At 41.6% G+C, this 22,037-nt stretch overlaps 1 protein-coding gene across 1 annotated transcript in view; it reads left to right on the top strand.

The window, feature by feature from the left end:
• adgrl3.1 (adhesion G protein-coupled receptor L3.1) overlaps positions 1-22,037 on the top strand; it is an 87,075-nt gene that overhangs the window by 17,395 nt on the left and 47,643 nt on the right. The window contains 3 exon segments of the mRNA XM_018695561.2: positions 9,984-10,093; positions 16,732-16,746; positions 17,883-18,671. Coding sequence (XP_018551077.2) covers positions 9,984-10,093; positions 16,732-16,746; positions 17,883-18,671 — 914 coding nt within the window.

The raw sequence follows: 22,037 nt of genomic DNA, 5'->3' as shown, positions 1-22,037 counted from the left end.
GCTTTTGGAAGTGTTAAATAACAACATGCTTTATTTATTACTCTTCTATCTGTCTCTCTCCTGATATCTCCAGTTTTTGTCACTCTATTTCCATTTTTTTTCCTACCTCTTTTCATTCCTCAAATTGCCTCTCACTCCCTACTTCTCACCCTCACTGTCACTTTTCTTTCTCCCTCACCATCTGTTTTAGTTTTCATCATGCTTTCCTGTTTTTTCATTCATTCTTTTTTCTTCCCCTCACTCCGGGGAAAGGTGGGGTTAAGTCTTAAAGGCAGGGGCTTATGTTGTGCAAAATGTTGCCTGTATTTTACAGTATATATTCTATATTTAGCCCCCCAGCCCTTGACCAAATACACCAGTGCTAAAGACTATAGAGTAATTCCCAGCCTTCAATGGCCCCAGGGATCCTAGGTGCACGATCTTTGTAAACACACAACTACACACCAGCCCTGTGTGCACACACACCAATGAATACACATGCATGCACGCATGCATGAACATGCGTGCTTGCTCATGCATGCTGTGCTCACACACTCACACACTCTCTTGCCCATACAAAGAAACACACACTCAGAGAGAAATTGAGAGAGTTGCTCATCAGTTCCCGGGCTCGGTCAACTTCTTTTGGCAGCCTGTCTCTTTAGAACTGAGTCTCAGCCTTCAAAGCACCAGGCTAGTGTACCAGTGTGTGCAAGCGCATTTGTGTGTGTATATGCCTGTGTGTGCACGTGTGTCAATGCTTACATCTATAGTTGTATGCTTTTGTATGTGTGTTAGCAAGTGTGCACCCGCATGTTTGAACCATTCACACGGGAGACTGTAAAGAAACCTCTGAAGTTCTTTTCCTTTGACTCTGAATTATAGAAAACCACTTGAATCATAGACTGCAATCTAGTGCTATAGCTATGTGCTACAGTCGAGGACTGTGTAACCAGTGAACTATGCCACAAAGTCTGGCACTTTTTTTTTTCAGGCATACCTGCACTTCATCTGTCTCCTCCATTTGAGTCTAATCCATCTCTGTAAACACAGAAGGAAAAGAAGAGAGAGGCAGGACACATAATGACAGAGACACAGATAAATAAATGCTCTAACCTTACATAAATCTTACATTTTTTTTATCATTATTCCAGCCCAGTGACTCTAAATATAGAGACAATATTATCTACTAAATTGAAGTTTTGCAGTGAGGCAACTGAGGCTGTGTCTACTGTGTGTTCTGTGTGTGTGTGATGTCCTGTAGAGGTGGATTCACCAGGATATTAACAATTATATCTTGTTATTATATCTATCTCTGACTTTTTCTGTCTCTATCTGTTCACTTGTCTTCTCCCTCCATTAACTATCCTGCTTCCCACTGAATGAGGTCATATCTGGAAATGTCCTACTTAATGTGTGTGTGTATGTGTGTATGTGTGTATGCGTGCGTGCGTGCGTGTGTGCTGCCACCCTCATATAGTCACCACGGTTACAGGAGATGCCCTGCGGCACCCTAGGGGCCCAACTGTCACCCTTGCTCAGTGCGGTAATTAGGGCCCACACACATGCATGCATATGTACACACACACACACACACTCTCCATATATATATGGAGAGAGAAGATACACTTATAAATGGACAGATTCTGGCATACAGTCATTCCTGAAACACATATTTAGAAGCTTTCCTTCTGATATATGACAGCAATGAACACAAATGTTCATCATATGATATTGTTGTGCTTTCAACATTGCCGCATTCTCCTCCATCCACCCACTCACACACCAATATACATTCACCCTGAGTGACAACTGTTGTTCTTCCAAAGCCTCTGTGTTTCCACTTGTCAAAGTCTCCACTGTCTGACCCTTTTCTCCTGTCGCCACAGCTCAGCTAACCTTAGTTATCATGCTTCACCGAGCACCTAAGCTACATGGCTGCCTGAGAACGGGTTGAGAATGGTCTAGACACCACACACCCTCTCTATTGCTTTCTCTCTCTCCCACACACACACACACACACACAAAGTCTGACATATCCAGAGACTAACATGTGAGTCAGTGCCTCAGACACACTGGCATGTAGACAGTGACTGACTTCCTGACTAACTTAATACTTTGACATTGACATTGAAGTGCAAAACCAGACCAGGACACAAGAGTCAGCCCTCCCCCTCCTCTTCCTCTTCCTCCTCCTCCTCCTCCTCCTCCTGCGTATGCACATACATGCGTACACACAACAGCATGCATTTTTTTGTGCACCGTGAGGTGAGGTTGACTAAATCCCACGAGACAGCATCTCGGTTTGGCGTGGCTTCGTCGTCTTGACGGCGATGGTGTCTTACACGCTCCTCTGCTTTTCACCGACCAGGAGAGACAGCCCAGCTGTCTGAAATGCTACTCGTCTTTTAGCTTTTATGAGGATTTGGAGTTTGTGCAAGCAGGTGGTCTTGGATTAAACTGTGGAGAAAGAGGTGTCACATAGAGAAATGCACACACAGATGTAAGGCAGAGAGAAACACAGGGATACCAGCAGAGGAATGTTGCTAGGTGGAATCAGGAGGAAGACTCCCTGAGTGTGTCCTGGAATCGGACGACGTGGAAGTTGCCATGGTAACCAGTGGAAGAGGAAAGGGGAGGAGAGGAGAGGAGAGATGGCGGAGCTCAAAAACTGTACTTGGCTGTCAGCCTGCTTGCGAGATAGAGGGCATAAAGTGCTTGTGTACATTATGTGTGTGCCACTGTGTACGATAAGATATACAATATTATTAAGCTCATTGTTACTTGTTAAACAGTTTATAATCCCCCCCAAAAATATAGAAAAAAACTACAGAACAAAAGGTCTTTTTTAAAGGCTGAATTAACAAGCATCACATATCTAAGTTTCATCCAGTTAGGATTTACACTCATTTCATATTAACCTAAAAAAAAAAAAAACATCTCTAGCAGTCATATACAAGTTGGATTATTCACAACTTTCTCAATGTATTTCACATTCAATGCATTTTTTTCATATCATCAAAACTATCACAGGCATTATATAGGGTGAAGAAATGTATGCACTGTTTTCCATTTGCATGCAGCTGATCCTCTGTATGCACAGATCATGCTTGCAACCATCTTGATTTTTTTAAAAAACATCTTTTATATGTTCACCAAAATGTGCTGGAGCGAGCGGGAGATTTTATTGACTTGATTGCAATTTGTTGGCTTAGAGACAGAAACTAATTTTTATTAACTGTTCAAGTACACTTGACATGAGTGGGCCTAGATCATCTTGCTATGAGTTTTCTACCGCTTTCAGGCAACAATTCATATTCCCCAAGTGTGTGCATGAGAATGTCAGGTATACGGTTCGTTTGACAGAAGCTACATAGTGGACACACAGCATATACATGACATGCTCAGAAAGAATGGGAGAAAAATGGGGGAGAGTGACATCCTCCAGCCAAATATTAATAATGCAACACATTTCAAAGCTTTTTCCCAGTAGGGAAAACAACATTATTTTACCTGTGGCTTGTCTGACAGGCTGTTCGAGAGCTGACAGACACGCAGGGACCGCCAAGAAGTGTATTAGTGTTTGCGTGTGTGTGTGTTTGTGTGTGGGAGAAAGAGCAAGAGAGGACAGATCTGTCATTTCTTACTTTAAGTGTGGTACGGTGGTGCTGGCACAGGATGTGATGCATCTGCTTCACTATACCCCATGGTAGACATATACACAGATTTACTCACACACAGACACACACACACACGCAGACACCTGTCTGTCTTGCTCCTCTTCTCTTACCCCTGTCAATCACAATCCCTGCATCATTCTTCAATTACTTACTACATCCCAGTTCCTCTGCACCCCTCTCCTCACTTTCCTCCGCTTTTTATTCTTCCCGTTCGACATCCATTCCCATCACTCCATTTGTCCATCTCCAAACAACCTACTGTATATGTGTGTATAACCACATCAGGGAGCTAATAAATCTGAAACGAGGCCAGTAGCGGGAGAATCTCATATGTGGTGTGTGTGTGTGTGTGTGTCTGTGAGAGAGAGAGAGAAAGAGCGAGAGAGATAGAGAGAGAGTGTATGGCCAGCCTAACAGCTTTTTATCCTGTAGCGAGATACAGTAACTACGCTCCTGTCTGCTGTCAAATGGGTTTCCTGAACTCCCGCAGGACATAAAGAGCCCTGTGAAAATCATCTCTTCCCCTTTCCTTTTGTTATTTTCACAAACTGTCTTTTATTTTATGTTTTTCCAACTGCTCAACTCCCTCTGCTTAATTTTTCCCAGTTTGGGGATTTCAATTTAATTTCTTTTCAGAATGTGTTACCAGCTTATAAAATCTATCACTTTTTTCCTTACCAGGGGAAATATTTTTAAGCTTACGGAAGGAGCATTTTTACAATACTAGATTCAATCTATTTTTATGGATAATTTGGATGACTGATATAATGTAATTTATAGTGGTATTATCTAGCAATAATTCTTGTCAAGTTGTGTTTACTGTGATTGTTTGTGGAACTATATGCTTCGTAAACATATTTTTTTTATTTCCTATTGAACTGCAGCAAAATGAAATAACAGTAAACAGTGGAGGAAACATGGGATTTACAAAGAAGTAATTCTAAAGGTCACTACATTTTAGACACCACTGAAAGTGAACAAAACATATTCTTGATTAAACATAAGACCAACACATTTATGTGATACATAAATATAATATAACTATGCAGTTTTACATCTCCTGCAACTCCTTTACCTTCCACTGGTTGTGTTTTTGTTTCAGATAATTTCTGTGTGTGTTGAGCTAGCCCAACCATCCCCACCATCTCCTCCACAGTCTGCCTTATTCTGGGTTTATGTGTGAGTCCAACTGTCAAAAGCAGAAAATGTTTTTTCCAGTCTGTTTTCTGCAAGTTACCTCACAGTGTGGGTGAACAAGCCGAGAAAAATAAGATGGTGACATTATGCGCACCATGAGTCCATATTGCATGTTCCGACCATTGCACAACTCTCAGAAGGAGCTCCACCAAGAGATTTCTCAATATTCTGAACCATCAATGTTCCTGCTGGTGTGAAAAGAGAAGCCAAAAAACTGCTCAGTAATGCAGTTATGAAAGCTGTTGCAAAGTAGTGGAGGGATAGTAAGCTCTCTCCTTGAAAATGTAAAAATAAAAATGTAAAAACTAAGAAAAAGTAAAGAAAACATCTTAGCTGTGTCCAAAATCAATTCACTACTTCCTACACAGTAAAACAGACACTTAGTACTTTACTCTGTAGTAGTTGTGAAGTAAATTGAAACATTTGACACTGATAAATCATTGTCATTTAGCATCATCACTGCAGGAGTGCTTAAATGGTCAGATTGTTGCTATCGTCTTTCGGCAGACCAAAGTGAACCTGGAACTTCCCAGTTCTGTTCCAAAAGTAAGGCAACCTCATCCAAAATCCCCTGATATTTGTAACAGCACTAATAACTAAAAACCTTCTTGTCTTGTCTTGGAACAAAGCCTTTGTCAATGGTAATTTTTTTGGAAAAACCCAGGAAGAGGCTGCATTTTTAAGACAGGTTCAGGAAATGCTGAAAGCGAGATTGCACTGAGTTAACATAATGACTGCAAATTACCGAATTACTCATGACTCTTGAAGACCTGAGGCATAATAGGGAATATTTGGAGTTGACAAAATATTGTCAATTTGTCATCTCAAGGTCTACTTACTAGCTTTTTCTGGAGCTTTAGGACACATCTCACGGTCTTCATCAGCAAGTGGAATTTCTTCAGTTGTCACATGGTTGGTTCAGTTGTTGTCAAATTACCTGAGGAAAATATTATTTGATCTTTATCAAACTTTGTATTTCCATTCAGCTCAATAATGAACATTATACTGGTTGTAGCTTCAATTTTTGGGCATGTTGGTCATTAACTGTGGAGTTAGTGGTTCAATCCTTGACACCTCCTGTCCACATGTGAAAGTGTCTTTGAGCAACATATTAAATTGTTCTAATGTGTGGGTGTACTTTTTTTTTTTTTTTTGCAGTTTTGCATATTATACAGCGGCAGTTTGATATAAATCAATATTGAAGTTACAGCTGAACACTAATTATACACACAGTTATACATAATTTAAATGTATGTTAATATATTGTACTGCCAGTGCTGTATAAGCTCTGTATGTGGATAAAGTTCTAGTTCTGCTCAGGAGTGTTTGTGTGGCAGCACAGTCTACTGTGTGTGTATGTGTTTGTGTGTGTGTTTGTAGGATACAGACACAATTCCAGGAAGTATGTATGTGTTAAGCATGTTCACAGAGCGTCATAGATGACACAGACAGCGTTGTGGAATGGTTCGACTGTATTTGAATGTTGATTCCAGAGGACTGTGCCGAGGCTTTGTGCGTCACTCACTCTCAGACACCTCTTTCAACTTGTGAGGATTAGTTCCCAGCTCTCACTTGCTCTGTAATTATATAGTTCTTAAACACATCTGCACTCGAGCACATACACACATGCAGGCGGACGCACACACACGCATGCACACACACACACAGACTGACAAATATTTATTCCGTTTTACATCTGCCTCACAGACACATGCATGTGCTAGCACATACCCACACACACACACACACACACACACTTCATCAACCAGCGTCAGCCTCATCAAATCATCAGTCAGTCAGTTATGTTTATATGAGGGATAGAGATGGAGAGACAGAGACGGAGAGAAGGGAGGTCTGCCAAACAAAGTGAAAAACATCAGAGACAATAACAACAGCAGCAGCACCCACTGCAGCATCGCAGCTTTCTCTTTCCCTGCCTGCCACAGCTCGGCTTTGTTAGTGAATAGTTTGTTTGTGTGTTTGCGTTTGTGTGTGTGTGAGAGAGAGTTGCACATTGAAGGGAAGAAAGCCAGCAGGCAAGGCGGTATCCAGGCCACTGCCTTGTTTTGATGTGGCCATGCTAATTAAAAAAAAAGGAGCTTTTCTGCCAACACTAAGAACACGCAAGAAAACCATAGAGCCATTTTTGGTGTTTGAAAGTATGAAAAAAGAGCAGTAGGTTACAAAGGTGTGTTTATGTGTGTGTGTGTGGGTGTGTGTGTGTGTGTGTGGGTGGGGGGGCATATGTGCATGTTCTGCATCTACATTCATCGTGGGTCAGAATGCAGAGAGGATGTGGATTGGGAATTTTTGCTGATGTTTTTATGTTTCGTTAGGCTGCTGGATAAACACATTGGCAGAGAGGGAACGAGGGTAACAGAGAGAGAGAGAGAGAGAGAGAGAGAGAGAGGGAGCTGGAGGTACTGGGGACATAAGGGAGTCTTTTTTGGATCTGACTCAGACTACTGGCTCAGACAGAATGGTGACGTCAGCACAGGCTTTACTAAGGATGGAGGGATCGAGGGAGAAACAGAGGGAGGCTAGAGATGACGCCCTGAGGGAGGCAGGGATGAGGAAGATATTAAGGAAGGAGAGAAGGCAGACAGAGGGAGAGAGAAGCCAGCAATAAGAGGCCTACCACATATATCTGGGTGTGACTTTAGAAACTGCAGCTAAGTGGGTTTAAGATAGATAAACAGACAGAAAAAAAAACAGACAGTGGGAATGAGAGACAAAGAAAGAGGAACGGAGGGGAATAATTCCTTGGTTGGAGGGATGAAGACAAAGGCTGGAGAAAGAAATTGGTTTATTATCTTGGCTTAGAGAGTATGGGGAGAAGAAAAAGAAAGGTAGCACAGACAGAAATAGACAGAGAAAGAAGGAGTGATAGCAAAGAGATAGAGCGCGCAAGAGATTATGTCAAATCTTTGCACTATACCCTCTATTTAAAATACCAGTTAATAACCTTCAGCGTTTTATGACTCAGCCGTGAAAGCCCAGAGAACAGAGGCTTTTTTTGCAGTATCATAAAGCAGAAATAAACACACACACACACACACACACACACACACACACACACACACTCACACACAGCTTGTGCAAAAACAAAATTTTCTCCCCTTTGCTCTCTCAAATACATTTGCATCTTTTCTTTCTTCTATACCACCTGTACCCTGCACTGGGGCTTTTTTAATGTATTATATTTCAGTTATTTATGCATTCTGTTGACTTTGTACAGTGACTTTTTGATTACATTTAGTTTCTCTGCCCAAATCACTAGTATTTTTGGTGTCAGTTGGATATATCCTCTTCTTTTACAGATGAGCTATTTCTATATTTCTTCTTTATAAAACCCCTGGCGTTTCCTGGCATTACCAGAGTTCAGGGTTCTTATCCTCAAAGTTTGTGCGTGGAAATAATTAATCCTACCCTTGAGCCTGTGGCAGTACATTAGAGACCAAAGTTCTGAGCGAAACAGGTAGCAGGTCTAATCGCTTGTCTTCATCTCCCAGTGTGATGGCAATGACATCATAACTGGTGGGAGGTTTTTAGCGCTTAGCAAACATGTGAGGTCATTAAAAATGAGGCTCCCCATTCTGATTCACCACTGTGGGCCAGCCAGTCGTGTCCATCCATCGGTGGCTGTTGTGAGCAAAGTTGTGGCGCTGTGTCAGTTTTGTGTCCCCTCCACCCCCAAACCCCAAGTCCACAACTTGCACTGATGACAGGTGACCGATGATGAAGGCACCGGGGCAAGAAATTAAAAAGCACAGAGGCGAGAAAAAAGGGGAGGGGGGAGAGGAGAGAAGACTGGCGGGTATTGTTATTAGAATATGACAGACATTGCAACACATAGAGTTTTAAACCTTTTAAACTCCAGTAACCCCTCACTTGACCACAGACCCACTGGCCAGCAAGAGACAACAATATATGTCACAGTAGGTAGTTCTCTGTAGCCTGCATTAGTTCTGTGTGTTATATCTGAATATTGAATAAAAATTAAATTAGCCCTCATGCATATTTCATTATGCAAATTGTCGAATGTGATACTGTAGGAAAAGACTTGAGGGGTTTGGCATGCTCATTAAAAATATCTCAATGGGAGAATCTGAATGTTTTTAATGTAAATGTCGCCTGTTTGACAGGTGTGCAGAGAGGGAAAGAGGGAGAGACAGAACAGTTGTACTAATTGAAAGGAGATACTCAGATGAGAGGAGAAATGGCTCATCAGCCTTTCTTAAAATAAGCCTTTTCTCCTCATGCGTCCTTTGTCCCTATTCTTGCACATAATATATTCTTCATTCACTTTATTTCAATAATTTACTCAAACCAGGAAATGCCATTGAGATAAAGTGGCGGGATAGCATTTTATGTTACATCTATCTATCATGATGATATATGGGCTCCAACTGTCCCCTAACAAATCATCTTTGGTTGTGAAGTCTTAGCATGGTTAATTAGAAACACTTACACATAAATGTCATGTGTGTATTTTTGTGCATTTTTATAACCACAGGCACACGCATGCAAACACAAACCCTGAGAGACATATAGTGCATGTACATAATGTGGTTCCTTACATAACCTGTGTTAATAACAGTGAGAAATACTTACTCTTAGTGTGTCAGAGGAGAGGGCCCCTCTGATTAGAATTAATTATGTGGAGTCTGGGGCAAAACACTCTTAAAGCCTTAGGTTGTTGTACACACATACACACACACACACACACACACACACAAACACACACGTACACATGCACAGTACAAGTGTCCTTGCACAACAGCTCTTCAGTAGCCATTGTGGATCACCTCGTGTACAGCTGAACTCAATGATTCTATTAGTGTAACGTTCACTCCAGGTGTACCAGTAAGGACATATTGTCTGCTCTCTTGTCAGTCTAAAGGGTCCTTAAGCAAAAATGACTCTTGAGTGTTATGGTGAATGCAGTGAATTATATGAGTGGATATAATGCAACTCAATATGTATGTTTGGTTCTGTGTGCTGCATCATGGAGTGCTTTGGACTTCAAAAACATATACATGAAGCAGGTGTTTGAGAGCATATATTTTGTGTTTGGATGTGTCCGACTAACGTATCTGCCTCATTTTACCCATCTTGTCCCTGCAGATGCAACAATCGTACCCAGTGTGCGGTGGTGGCTGGGCCTGACGTCTTCCCTGACCCCTGCCCGGGCACATACAAATACCTGGAAGTCCAGTATGAGTGTGTCCCTTACAGTAAGTACTCTTCTCGTCTAGGTTCAAGTTGATCTCTCATCTATGTAATGACACTACCACTAGCCATTAAAGTACGCTGTGTCTTATCTTTGTAACATTATTCATTCACATATATATTAGTGATTGTGCCTAAAATACTGACTTTAAGTCTTTAAAATCATCTAATTTTAAGATCTTCATGCATATTTGTATCTTTAACTTAGATTATGAAAGGCCTGCAGTTTTTTTAAATTGACTTATCAACAACAACATGCAGTTTTAATCAAAAATGAACATCAGTAATTTGAGTGCCAGAGTAAGATCATACGGGAAGCTAAGATGACACAGCTCTCTGGGAAAGTCAGAGGGAGGAAGGATGAGAAAGAAGGATGGGCTCAAACGATGACAGATGGTGATATGACCTTTGACCATGTGATAACAGACTGGGAGGTCATATTTACTGAACTGAAACATTCTTGGGAGGTGGTTGTAACCCAAAAACTGTGAAACCCCGCCCTTTTTTTTTTCCTTTTTCCCTTTTTTTTCCTTTTTTTTCCTACTATCATTGTTTTCCCCCAAAATCTAGGTTATGGCTCACTGCATAATAAATACATCAGGGTTCAGGTTGGAGCCGTGGATTAAAGAAATCTATTTGTCCTTGATGTTTATTTCACACCAGAGGCTTTGTCCAAAGGCAAAGCTAAAAAGCAGTTGTTGTGTCTGTTTCATGAAGAAAGCTAAATCTCAAGTGATTTGCTTAGTGCTTCCTTTCCCTCTCACTAGTTACTTTATTATCATAAGAGGCATTCAAAATTATTTTGTTCACATGGCAATTACGTTTATTTACAGCGAAAAAAGCCAATTTAATCTTGTCTGTCAGTCTTACTTTTGCCAAAAATAGTTGAAAAAGTGGACTTGTTTTGAAGACATTTGAAGTGAAATGAGTAACTGGAGTATTTGTCAGAATCAGAATTTGTTTTATGTGTATTATGGAAACTTTTAAATTAGAATATTCAACTTTTTTTGACAACTTTTTCATCTTCCTACAATAAGAAATGTGTGCCAGATAGGAGCTCTGCCACTAATTTGACTGACTGGAACAAATATTTTGAACTTTATGCATATTTCCTCCTTGTGCATACGTCGCTGAGTGTGCAGCCTTGGCACCACGGTCCATTCAGACAGCCAAGGTGATCTCCCTCACTGAAGCATTCAATTATGTCTGGCTAAACGGCTCTTGCCTGGCGTCTAGAATGACCAGCAGATTAAATAATAAGACTATCAGAGCCCTCTCTGGAGCAGATGGAAACACAACCTGATACCTGCTTAATGCCCCACCAGGCGCGTGCGCACACACTCACACACCACACACACTCACACAGAGGCATCAAAACAGAGCGTTGGTCAGTGTTTTCACTCTTCCATTCATTTGAAACTCTGCATGTTCTGTGTTTATCTTTGATATAACTGTGTGAAAATACAGCACCACTCATTTCATGTATTCATCGCTACAACAGTACAGAGAACAAACAGTAGCTCAGGAAAAAGGAGTGCACAGGGAGATGAGTTGCGTGGTGATCTGATAAACAATGGGTCCGTCAGGGTAACGTTTCGCCCCGCAAAAATAGACAGCATCTGAAACCAAAGTCATTAGAGAGCTCAGCTAACAGAGGGAGGGACATAAAGAGAGAGAGAGATATGAAGCATTGGAGAAAAAAAAGGGAGTGAGAGAGCCTTTGACAGTATATTAGCAGTCTCTATGTACTGACTAAGTGTTCAGGCTGGATCAGGTAGCACTCTGATACACCACCTGGCTCCTGTGGGTGTGTTTAGCCTTGAGAAATGTTGCACAACGTTGCAGAGAAAAAAATATGTTGTGTAAAGGTGAAACAAGCCCTTGGATACCATGACTCCACACTTTATGCAGCTGGACCCTTCATAGAACCCTCATATCACATCTTTCAAATATTTATGAGATCAATTTTCTTTGAAAGGTGTAATAATGTCTGAACCTTAGAACAAGATACTCCTGTTCGCTGACATTCAGGCCAGAGATCCAGCCGTCTACGATCAAGCTGACGTGCTTGACATGGCAAATCAATGCTGTCAGCAGTGAAAGATACATTTTGTAAGACATAAAGCGGTGAAATATCTCCAAAATGTTGCCATAAATCAAGACGGATCAATGAAAAGAGGCTTGTTTTCTGAAATATATGACAGTGTACTCAAACTGTCGCATTCCTAAAACACTTGCAAGCCTCACAACAACTAACAAATCATCGTATTTACATTCAAAGGCTGGGTTGGTTTCAGTGTACTCAAATGACTGTAACATCAAGGGACATCCATAACCCAAGGATGTCTCCCTTGACATGAAGCGCGCTGGTGGTGATGGTTGTTGAGTGTAAACACCTGACCCCTAGCGATCACTTCTGAGGCCAGCTGTTGCTAATCACAAACTTATTGCAACAAGAGAAAATAAGCTGAGCTCTAAGACGCTGATTCATACTGTAAATGCACCTCTCCTGAACAATGATGTTCAGGCAGAGCTGGTATGTTTCCCACTACATTGATATTGTAAACAAATCTCAAAGTGGGTTGTAGAACAGGTAATTAAATTATGCACGGTTCAGTTTTCAGGGAAATTTTCTCCCTCCACCTCGCTTCCTTTTTTTTTTCTTGAGGATTTTTGGCTTGCACTACCTTCACAACTCTTCATCTCTCCTCCCTGCACTGCAGGTTTTTGGCTGTTTTCCAATGCTAAAATCAAGTGCTCTCTCACTTTTCCCTCTCTGACTCTCTCTGGTATGAGTGTGTGGCAGTCGTGTGCCAAACTAGCCAGCTAGCTATGGCAGTAATTAGCCACCTGTGTATACTTGCTCATAGCACTGCAGGCAGACTATAAATATCCATACATTAGCCCACTACCGAACAAAGCGTTTCTCCAAGGCGGCTCTCATACACGGATACATTTAATCTATACAAATGCGCTATATGCTGCAAAAAAAGATATCTGAAGATATGTATTGTTTCATTCATGTTCTTCCATTAAAAAAAGGCAGGAACACTCAGGATTATACCTATCCGTTCCCTCATCTTCATGCAGTAGACCCTGACTCTCCAACTGACGTTATGAAGCAATTAGCCTACTACCACATTTAGTGTATTAATCAGAAAAGCCAATGATATGTTATGCAATACCCATGCAGTCTATTTTGGACAATAGAACTTGGCTCCGTAGGAAAGCTAATTAAAAGATAAAATCACCTTCTTGTCTGTCCAATTAAAGACTTCTGTCAGATTGGACCCTTGGAATAACTTCATCATGATGACATGAGAAGGTCTGTTTGTGTGTGAGGATGTGTATGTGTATGTGTGGAAACAATTGCTCACAGCTAGGATTCTGTCCTTGTGTGTTTGTGTGTGTGTGTGTGTGTGTGTGTGTGTGTCTGTATGTTCATGTACAGTATATGTCTGTGTGTGTTTGTGTGTACACATATGCAGGCGTTGTTTTGTGTTTCCCAGAGAGAGTGAGGGAAGATGGAAAGCAACCAAAAAGACAGAAGGAGAGAGACGAGAGTGAGGGAGTGAGGGAGTGAGGGAGCGAGAGCGACAGCTGAAACAGAGATAGAGAGAAATAGGTTAGACGAGGCCAGCAGACGAGGAACAGAAAGAATAAATTAACTGATAAAAGACACAGTGTGAGAGGTGGACAGGGTTTGGGTTAGGTTGGGGGGGAGTGGTAGAAATACAGAGGACGTAACAGAGAGGATGAACGAGGGAAGAGGCACAGCATGAAATGACGAAATAGAATGGCAGGTGAGGATGAGAGGACGGAGAGAAAGAAGAGAATAATGGAGAGAGAGAGAGAGAGAGAGAGAGAGAGATGACAACGTCTGTGTCCATAAATGACCTTGGGCTTCAGCCGCCTGAGCTGATTGGAGATCAGAGATAATAGTGGTAAGGCTGCTGTCGCCACTCGTTGTCTGCAGAAACACGCACGCTATTGTGCCCATGCCCCACTCATACACACACATTACACACCCTCATGAACGCACATACTGCCTTTCCTTCTCGACGAATACCTCCTTAATAAACCATACGTTTTCAATAAAAATGCTAATTATCTTTACACCGCAGCACTGTTGTATTAACAGTGCTTCTGTCTGTGTGTGTGTGTGTGTGTGGTATGTGTATGAGAAATAGAAATGGAAAGAAAGAGGGAGAAAGACAGAGAAGGCACACAAGGCACAGTGTCAGGGCTGTTCATGTGATTACAGAAATTTTGAAAATTGAGAAGATACTCACGCAGATATTAATGAATATTTAGATGATTTTCAATGAATGTGAAACAGCATTGCTGTTAGTGTGATTGTTCTGCTATTGTTCCCTAATATTCACTCAAAGCCTTTCTTTGAGGAAGGAATGAATTGGCAAAATTAGTTTTTCTTCTGTAGCTGCTGCACTAACTATTCAGTAGTGCAGTCTAAGTGGTTTTGCAAATGATCAAAGATACAGAACAGATAACATGCCGCACCTCTGCATTCAGTCACGAGCATAAGATTGAGAGAAGATGTTTCCTTGTTGACGTTCTTGTGGAAACAAGGACGTTTTCCAGCAAGCTGTCATCTCCCATATTTTTTCTCTTCTTCCTATGGCCACTCTCAGTGTCTGAATTAGTACAAAAGACCTTTCATCTTTTGCGTCATTGTGCATGCTTGAGCCCAACCTTGACAAAACCTTGAGGTTTCAACAAATGTCTCACCTACCTATTCACTCTGTCAAGTCCTGTGCATTGAAAGATGAATGACTGCGATTTGTGTAAAACTTTCATTTCCAGCCCTTGTCATGGAGATTAAAAACAGATGCTTCAAAAAAAAAAAAAAGATGTGCAATGAGCTCACTAACAGAGGCATCCGTTAATCTAGTGAAACAACGAGCAGCAGTAGAAATTGAATGACATTTGTTTGACATTTTGTGTGCCATTTGGTATACTTGTTGCCGCCACACTTTTTCATTTGAAATCTATTAGTTGCTGGCAACCTTGAACTCATGCATGTTTTTCTTCTGTGTCTGGGAGGTTGTATGAGAGCCTCAGGTGATGTGCAGTCCTTGTTGTTCGGTGTCATTAATCCCCGTCTCCTCAACCGCAATGTGTCTCTTTGTATTGTTTATATCGATATCTGTTGTTCCATCGCACACACATCTCTGTTTAGACACACTATCTGCTCTCTTTCCTAGATTTTCTCACAAGGGAACTGATTCCTTGTGGTGAACCGTTTTATATCTTAACTCGTAACAGCACACTCACACAAACACACGCACGCGCACACGCATATACACACTTGTTTTAGGTTTAACACGATCTCCTTCCAGAGATTGCTTATTTATCGGGAGTTGTGCTAAGCCGCACCAGTTACCATGCATTTTTCATGAGCCTAGGATTTAATGGTTGCTTGTGTGTGTGTGTCCATACATCTCTGTGTGTCACATGTGCTTGTGTATGTCTTGTGGCTGGTGATGAGATTTGGCTTTAATGTGTTAAAGAATTTATGCATGTACTGTGCAATATGTAGTGCTCTTGTGCTATATATAAACATGTGCCATTTGAAAGTCCTTCCAAATGTTTTTCCTTTGAGGACTCTGCTTGTCTCCTCTCCTCTCCTCTCCTCTCCTTTCCTCATTTCTTCTCCCGGGGGACCAGTTCCATTCAGCAGGTCTCTAACGGTCTTGAGACACAAGGGCACTGCCTGCAGGATTAGGTTTCTGCCATGTTCACATTCCACTCAGTCCCCCCAGGGAGCAAGGTGGAATGGAATTCATATGTTTAAGAGGCTCCGAGCAAGTGTGCACTTTTCATTGCGGGGCGTCATGAACAGCTCTCCGTTGAAACTCTTAAGGATAACGCTTTGAATATAATAGACAGGGAACTGGCATTGGCGGTTGAGGCAAACCGGCGCATTCAGTATGCTTCCACCTCCACACGCAGATGCTCGCACACTCATACACAGAGTCACACAGAGTAGGTGACATACACAAAGCATTAGCTCACCCACTGTGCATCAGAAAGGATTTTAATGTGGCAGTTTTGGCTGGTCCACTGAAATGCAATCCCAGTAATCAAATCAATTTTCTGGTTTTCATTGCTCTGTTGCTATTAGCATACATTAAAGAGCTCATTATCTCAGGTCATTTTCTATCGCTGAATTTTGTCCCACACTAGGGATAGGACCACCATGGGTTCTATGAGTATGTGTGTGTTTTTGCAATGTCGTGTCATGGTCTTGTGTGTTGGCTCTCCCTCTCTCTCTCTGCGTCTGCATGGCACTTTTGTGTCTGTTCCCCCATATGTGTGTGTGTGTGTGTGTGTGTGTGTGACATATGTGAGATGCATTACTGTCAGATAGCTTCCCTGTTGCAGCGCAGTCTCCTCAGACGCTTACGTAATGTTATTACCAATCACACATGGAGAGCATCCTGGCACTCTCACAAGGTTAGGATGAAATATGAGAACGATTATGGAGATCTGAGATTGTATTATCATGATTTCCTTATTATTGCATCATTAATCTATTTTTGTCTCTTGTCTCTATCTCTTTCTTTCTCTCTCTCTCTGTCTCTCCTTTTTTCTTCAAATGTTTCGCCTATGGCTCGTGCAGAAGTGGAACAAAAAGGTAAGTGTGAAGCAAGCGGGCTCACGTTCACACATGCACTCATGCTCAAAATCCGGGGTTGGGTGTCACTTTTTGATGCCAGTGCCTGAAGCGTTTTGTACCTCATGGCAGAATGACATCTCTTTCAAAGTCACTGCAGCTATATTAAGACAGCTTGATCTCAGCATATAGAGGCAATTTAGAAACACTGGTTCTCATTAGACACACTCTAGGCCCATATTATTCCATGGTATCGCGTAGAATGTCACTTAACAAACTCTCCACGGGTTGAGCACATTTTTATGACGAGTCGATGAACAGAGAATTACATTGACATTTAATATTTCAAATGCTTCCCCATGATATGAAAATTATGCCAGTGCTTTGAATAGCCAATGAAAATTCAATCAATATTCCCGGGCCTTTGCGTGGGATCTGGAATTATATTACTGAGAAGAATGGGAAAACCACAATGCACATCTGGCCCGCCTTTGTGTATCTGCTGTGTGTGTGTGTGTGTGCGTGTGTATGTGACAACATTCCAGTTAAATTACAAAGGTCCCTATGACTCCGGTCGCACTGGCTTCCCAGAATTTACTGCATCTCCCACATCACTCATAAAATGTGACCCCAGTATTCCAAGATGGGAATACTGAGCACAGAGTGGGGAATGAATTATTGTAACAATTGCAGAAACAGCAGGCGATAAAAGAAGTGTTTGGTTCTACAGTTGGTTGTTTCTGACAGAAATAGAAGGGAGAGAAGGGAAAAAAGAGCTATGAGACTAATGAGGAGCCAGGGAGGGGAGGGGAGGGGGAGAAATGGGAATAGAGGGAAAGGAAGGAAGGAGAACAAAATGTGCCATTTTCTCTTTTTCTCTTAGCTGTGAGAGCAGGGTATTATCTTTTGAATAGGACGTACACTGTTGTGCTTAAGAATGACAGTGACTATACAACATCCAAATCACAACACAGTAAGCCTATCATGTCGTCGTCACTCACTGGTGGTTAAGGTTAAGTTAAAACACAGTGTAACATTTATGAAAAGAGGCAAATATTTCACACGCGCTGTCATAAAATCCAGAGAGAATAGTTGACTTTTTACGGCAACTGCATAAAAACTAATCTAATGTGAAAATGTTGTTATTTGTTCCTCAGTATTTCTGTGCCCTGGCATTTTGCGAGGAGTGTACCAAAGTGAACATCTGTTTGAGTCAGACCACCAGTCTGGTGCATGGTGCAAAGACCCGCTGCAGGCCTCAGACAAGATCTACTACATGCCCTGGACGCCATACCGCACGGACACGCTGACAGAGTACTCGTCGAAGGAAGACTTCATCGCAGGCCGTCCCACCACCACCTACAAACTCCCTCATCGTGTGGACGGGACTGGCTTCGTCGTATACGATGGCGCACTCTTCTTCAACAAGGAGCGCACACGAAACATTGTAAAGTTCGATCTACGCACGCGCATCAAGAGCGGTGAGGCCATCATTGCCAACGCCAACTACCACGACACCTCGCCATACCGCTGGGGGGGAAAGTCGGACATAGACCTGGCGGTGGACGAGAATGGACTGTGGGTGATCTATGCAACAGAGCAGAACAACGGACGCATTGTGGTGAGCCAGCTCAACCCCTACACCCTGCGCATCGAGGGCTCCTGGGAAACTAGCTACGACAAACGCTCTGCCTCCAATGCCTTCATGATCTGCGGAGTCCTGTACGTCGTCAAAACCGTCTATGAAGACGACGACAACGAAGGGACAGGGAACAAAATTGACTACATGTACAACACTGATAAGAGCAAGGAGATGACGGTTAACATACAGTTTCCCAATTCCTACCAGTACATTGCAGCAGTGGATTACAACCCGAGAGACAACCTGCTCTACGTGTGGAATAACTACCACGTGGTCAAATACTCGCTGGACTTCGGCAACAATGGTAGGTCCCATCTCTTCTTCCTCCACCTCCTCCTCCTCCTCCTGCCATTCTTAATGTCTTTTTTCACATGATTTTTAACTTTGGTCCCATGTGTTATAAGAAGAAAAACATGCTGGTTTGAGTACTTTCCCCCCCTCTACATTTATTGGACAAGCTGTGATGTGATTTTTTTGAAGTGTCACATGAAATACCTCGGCATATTTGCAATGCGTTTAATATTCATTCTAATGATAAACGCTTTTTTGTTGTGACATAAGGGATACTTACAGCCACTAATCTTCCTCCAATAATTAATTCTGCAAAATTACTTTAAAAAGGAAGAAAAAGAAAAGCACCATCTGTGCTGTCACGGTTCTCAATTATGACTGTTCCCCCACCACCCCACCCATGGTATCTGCATGTTTTCAGACCTAAAAGAGCCACAAACCTTGAGAATACTTAAAGAGCTAGTCCTGGATATAGCAGTGTCATTGAAATTACAGATGTCAGCAGAGTTGCTATATGTGGAAATGGTTCTACTTTTTCAGTCGACCAAAGAATAATTCACATAGACACTATAAAGACTACCTTGATCTCTACCTTTAGAAGAATATCTGATATGCTGAGTCTTACATACTGTAAATGCCTCTTGCCTTTTACTGTACTACTTGCCAGCCTTCTCTTAAGTTTCCCAGCCGCTTAACAGATCATAATGCATCCCTCGTGAATGGAGCCTGGAGTGTATGGGCGGAGGAGGAACTGATAGCACTTTAGCACAACACATCTGAATACGATGACGATCTGAAGACACTTCAACCTATGTTTGACTCTTTTTCATTTTTGACCCATTCACATCAAAGGTTGTCACCATTCAGTGACTGAAATTACTGAAATCTGTCAATGTAGTTTGACACATAATACTGCTTAAATGCAAACTCAACATCAACTATTTTTATAGGTGTAATTTCTTCAGTAGAATGGAGTTCCAATGAAACCAGCTGACAACAGTGTAACTGGATTTAACCAGGATTTGGTGGAGACCAAAACAAAGCTAAAAAGAGAGTGAATGTAATACTTAGGTCTGCTTAATGTGTAGATAGGCCACAGCAACATCAGAAGTGATAACAAGTCAAAATAGCCCTCAAAGTTTAGCTTTTAAATCCTTTGAGTAACGCAAATGGAATTCAGGTCATCTCTATATTTGGTTGGTGGCAGAAATCTCACGAAAGTCTCCACGTGAAAATATGAGACATCAGGATGAACTGCACCTTTACACTGGGACAGTCATATATGAATCAAAGTTAATTATTAATTGTTAAATTGTTAATTGTTAAAGATTAATAATGAATTTGGTTTTAAAAAATCATATGCATCTCCTGTATGAAACTTGTAAAGATACCTCTGTCTATCTAAGCTCTACAGTTAGACCTGTGTTCAATTCAGGTCAAGCCGGTCATGGGTTCGAGTTGCAAGTTGACTTGTTCAGATCAGATCAACAACCAACACCAGTATTAAAGGGCTATGAGTACTGTCTAATCCAAAGTGACTCTCCTTCAACTCTGTTGAGGTTAGAGTCTGCCCTCCCCTCTTTCCTTTCTCTGGATGGAAGGGCTTAGGCCCCTGGAGCCTGAAGGGCTATTTGCCCAGCGTAATTGCCTTTCAGCACCTTTCTATGGAGTGGTCAAGGCAGTCTGGCTGCGTGTCTTATTAAATGATGTCTGAATTAACGCATGCTCTTACACGCAGTTAGGAGGCACAGTACAAGGAATTATAGAGAGAGGCAGTATTAAACTTGGTTTCTACCGATCAGTGTGTGTGTGTGAAGGGAGGTTGTGCTGTAAAAATGTGCACATGTGTGTGTTTATACATGCATAATGATGTGCATGGCCATGTGCTAATGTACTTACAGTATGAGTTTGCATTTCTCTATTCATGGGTGTGCATACGTGTTTACTGATGTACACTTGAGAGTGTGATCACTCTTATAATGGAGCTCTAGGTGTCTCAGGAGGCTCTAAAGAGGAGATCAATGGGGATTCAATGTGGAGAATGACCTCCAGTGCACAGCAACAAGCCAGACTGCTGACCAGTGGGAGATAAATACATACAATCAATGCTGCCTCGCTCCTTTACTTTCCTCCTCGCTCCGCTCCTTCACTCAATGAAGACAAGGAATAAATTAACTACCCTAACTGCATGATTTTCTCATTCTTTGGAAAATGAGGTGACAAGTCCATCAATTCAAGTTTTAACTTGATGACCCAGTTTATTGCCCTTCATTCCTTCTAAACTTGTCTAAGAAAGGTGTTTTTCTGTTTAGATTGACTATAAACGTATTAAGCATTCACTGTAAAGTGACTGTGGTTAAGCATGCTATATTACAGTCCTGGTGAGGTTTTTTTTTTTCTTCTTCTTTTCCTTAGCCAGTTCAGGAAACAGGCCAAGGAAAGGGGCCATTCTGTGGGTTCCCACTCATTACTGATGTAGCTTAATGTTCGCCCTGCTATTGTTTCAGTTCATATGGACTTCTTAAAGATATAAAATGAGACAGGAAATGGGCCACAGAGTTAGAAAGGGCCGAGGTAGGCCACTGAGGACTGAGTGTAATTGGGGTACAACACAGAGATCGCCAATTACTGTGTTGTGTCTGCCCAACTGGATAACATAGGCAGCCCATTGGACAGTTTAGAAGAGGTCATCTGCAGTCTTTGGACTAGGCAGTTTATTCTGTGGGACACATATCTGAATATGAACACAGTTACACACTAAAGTTTTTGCAGAGACTTCTGCTATTACAGATTCCCTTGTATATTTGCTAATATACAGTAGAGTTGGGTATCAAGCCTCAATACTTTTTGAGCACTGAAGAGTTTATATCTTGATCAGATAGAACTTTGCCAATTCTGTACTACTGCATTTGTGATATGATAACATTAATGATGCTTGAGAAGTTTGCCTTATATTTCTAAATAAACTAAAAAGTGTTTGAGAAAAAAAAGTGTTTTTATACCTCAGAGAGTAGGAGTATCAAATTGACTCCAGTATTAAAAAATGTAAATGTATAGCTTACCCCTATGTATCACATGAAATTGTGGGGAAGAAAAAAACTAAAACAAGGTTTAGATCACATTAATATAAAGGTTTACTCCCATGTATTCCATCACATCACTGATGCAGCATGCAGCAGAAAATTATCTTTTTGAATTGCATATTCTTCTTCCCTTGGTCCTTAAGAAGAAAGTGAATTGCCTTTCTACATTTATTGTTTCACATGTCTGTTTGTATTTCTTCTTTGTCTGTTAAATCCCCATTCTTCCTCTCCATCTCTCACACAAACACTCACAATGGCAGGAATCTCAATATTTCCCCTTCTCATATGTCTTTCTC

The sequence above is a fragment of the Lates calcarifer genome, linkage group LG5 (assembly GCF_001640805.2).
Source record: "Lates calcarifer isolate ASB-BC8 linkage group LG5, TLL_Latcal_v3, whole genome shotgun sequence".
NCBI classification, from domain to species: domain Eukaryota; kingdom Metazoa; phylum Chordata; class Actinopteri; family Centropomidae; genus Lates; species Lates calcarifer.
This window is presented reverse-complemented; position numbering and strand designations above follow the sequence as displayed.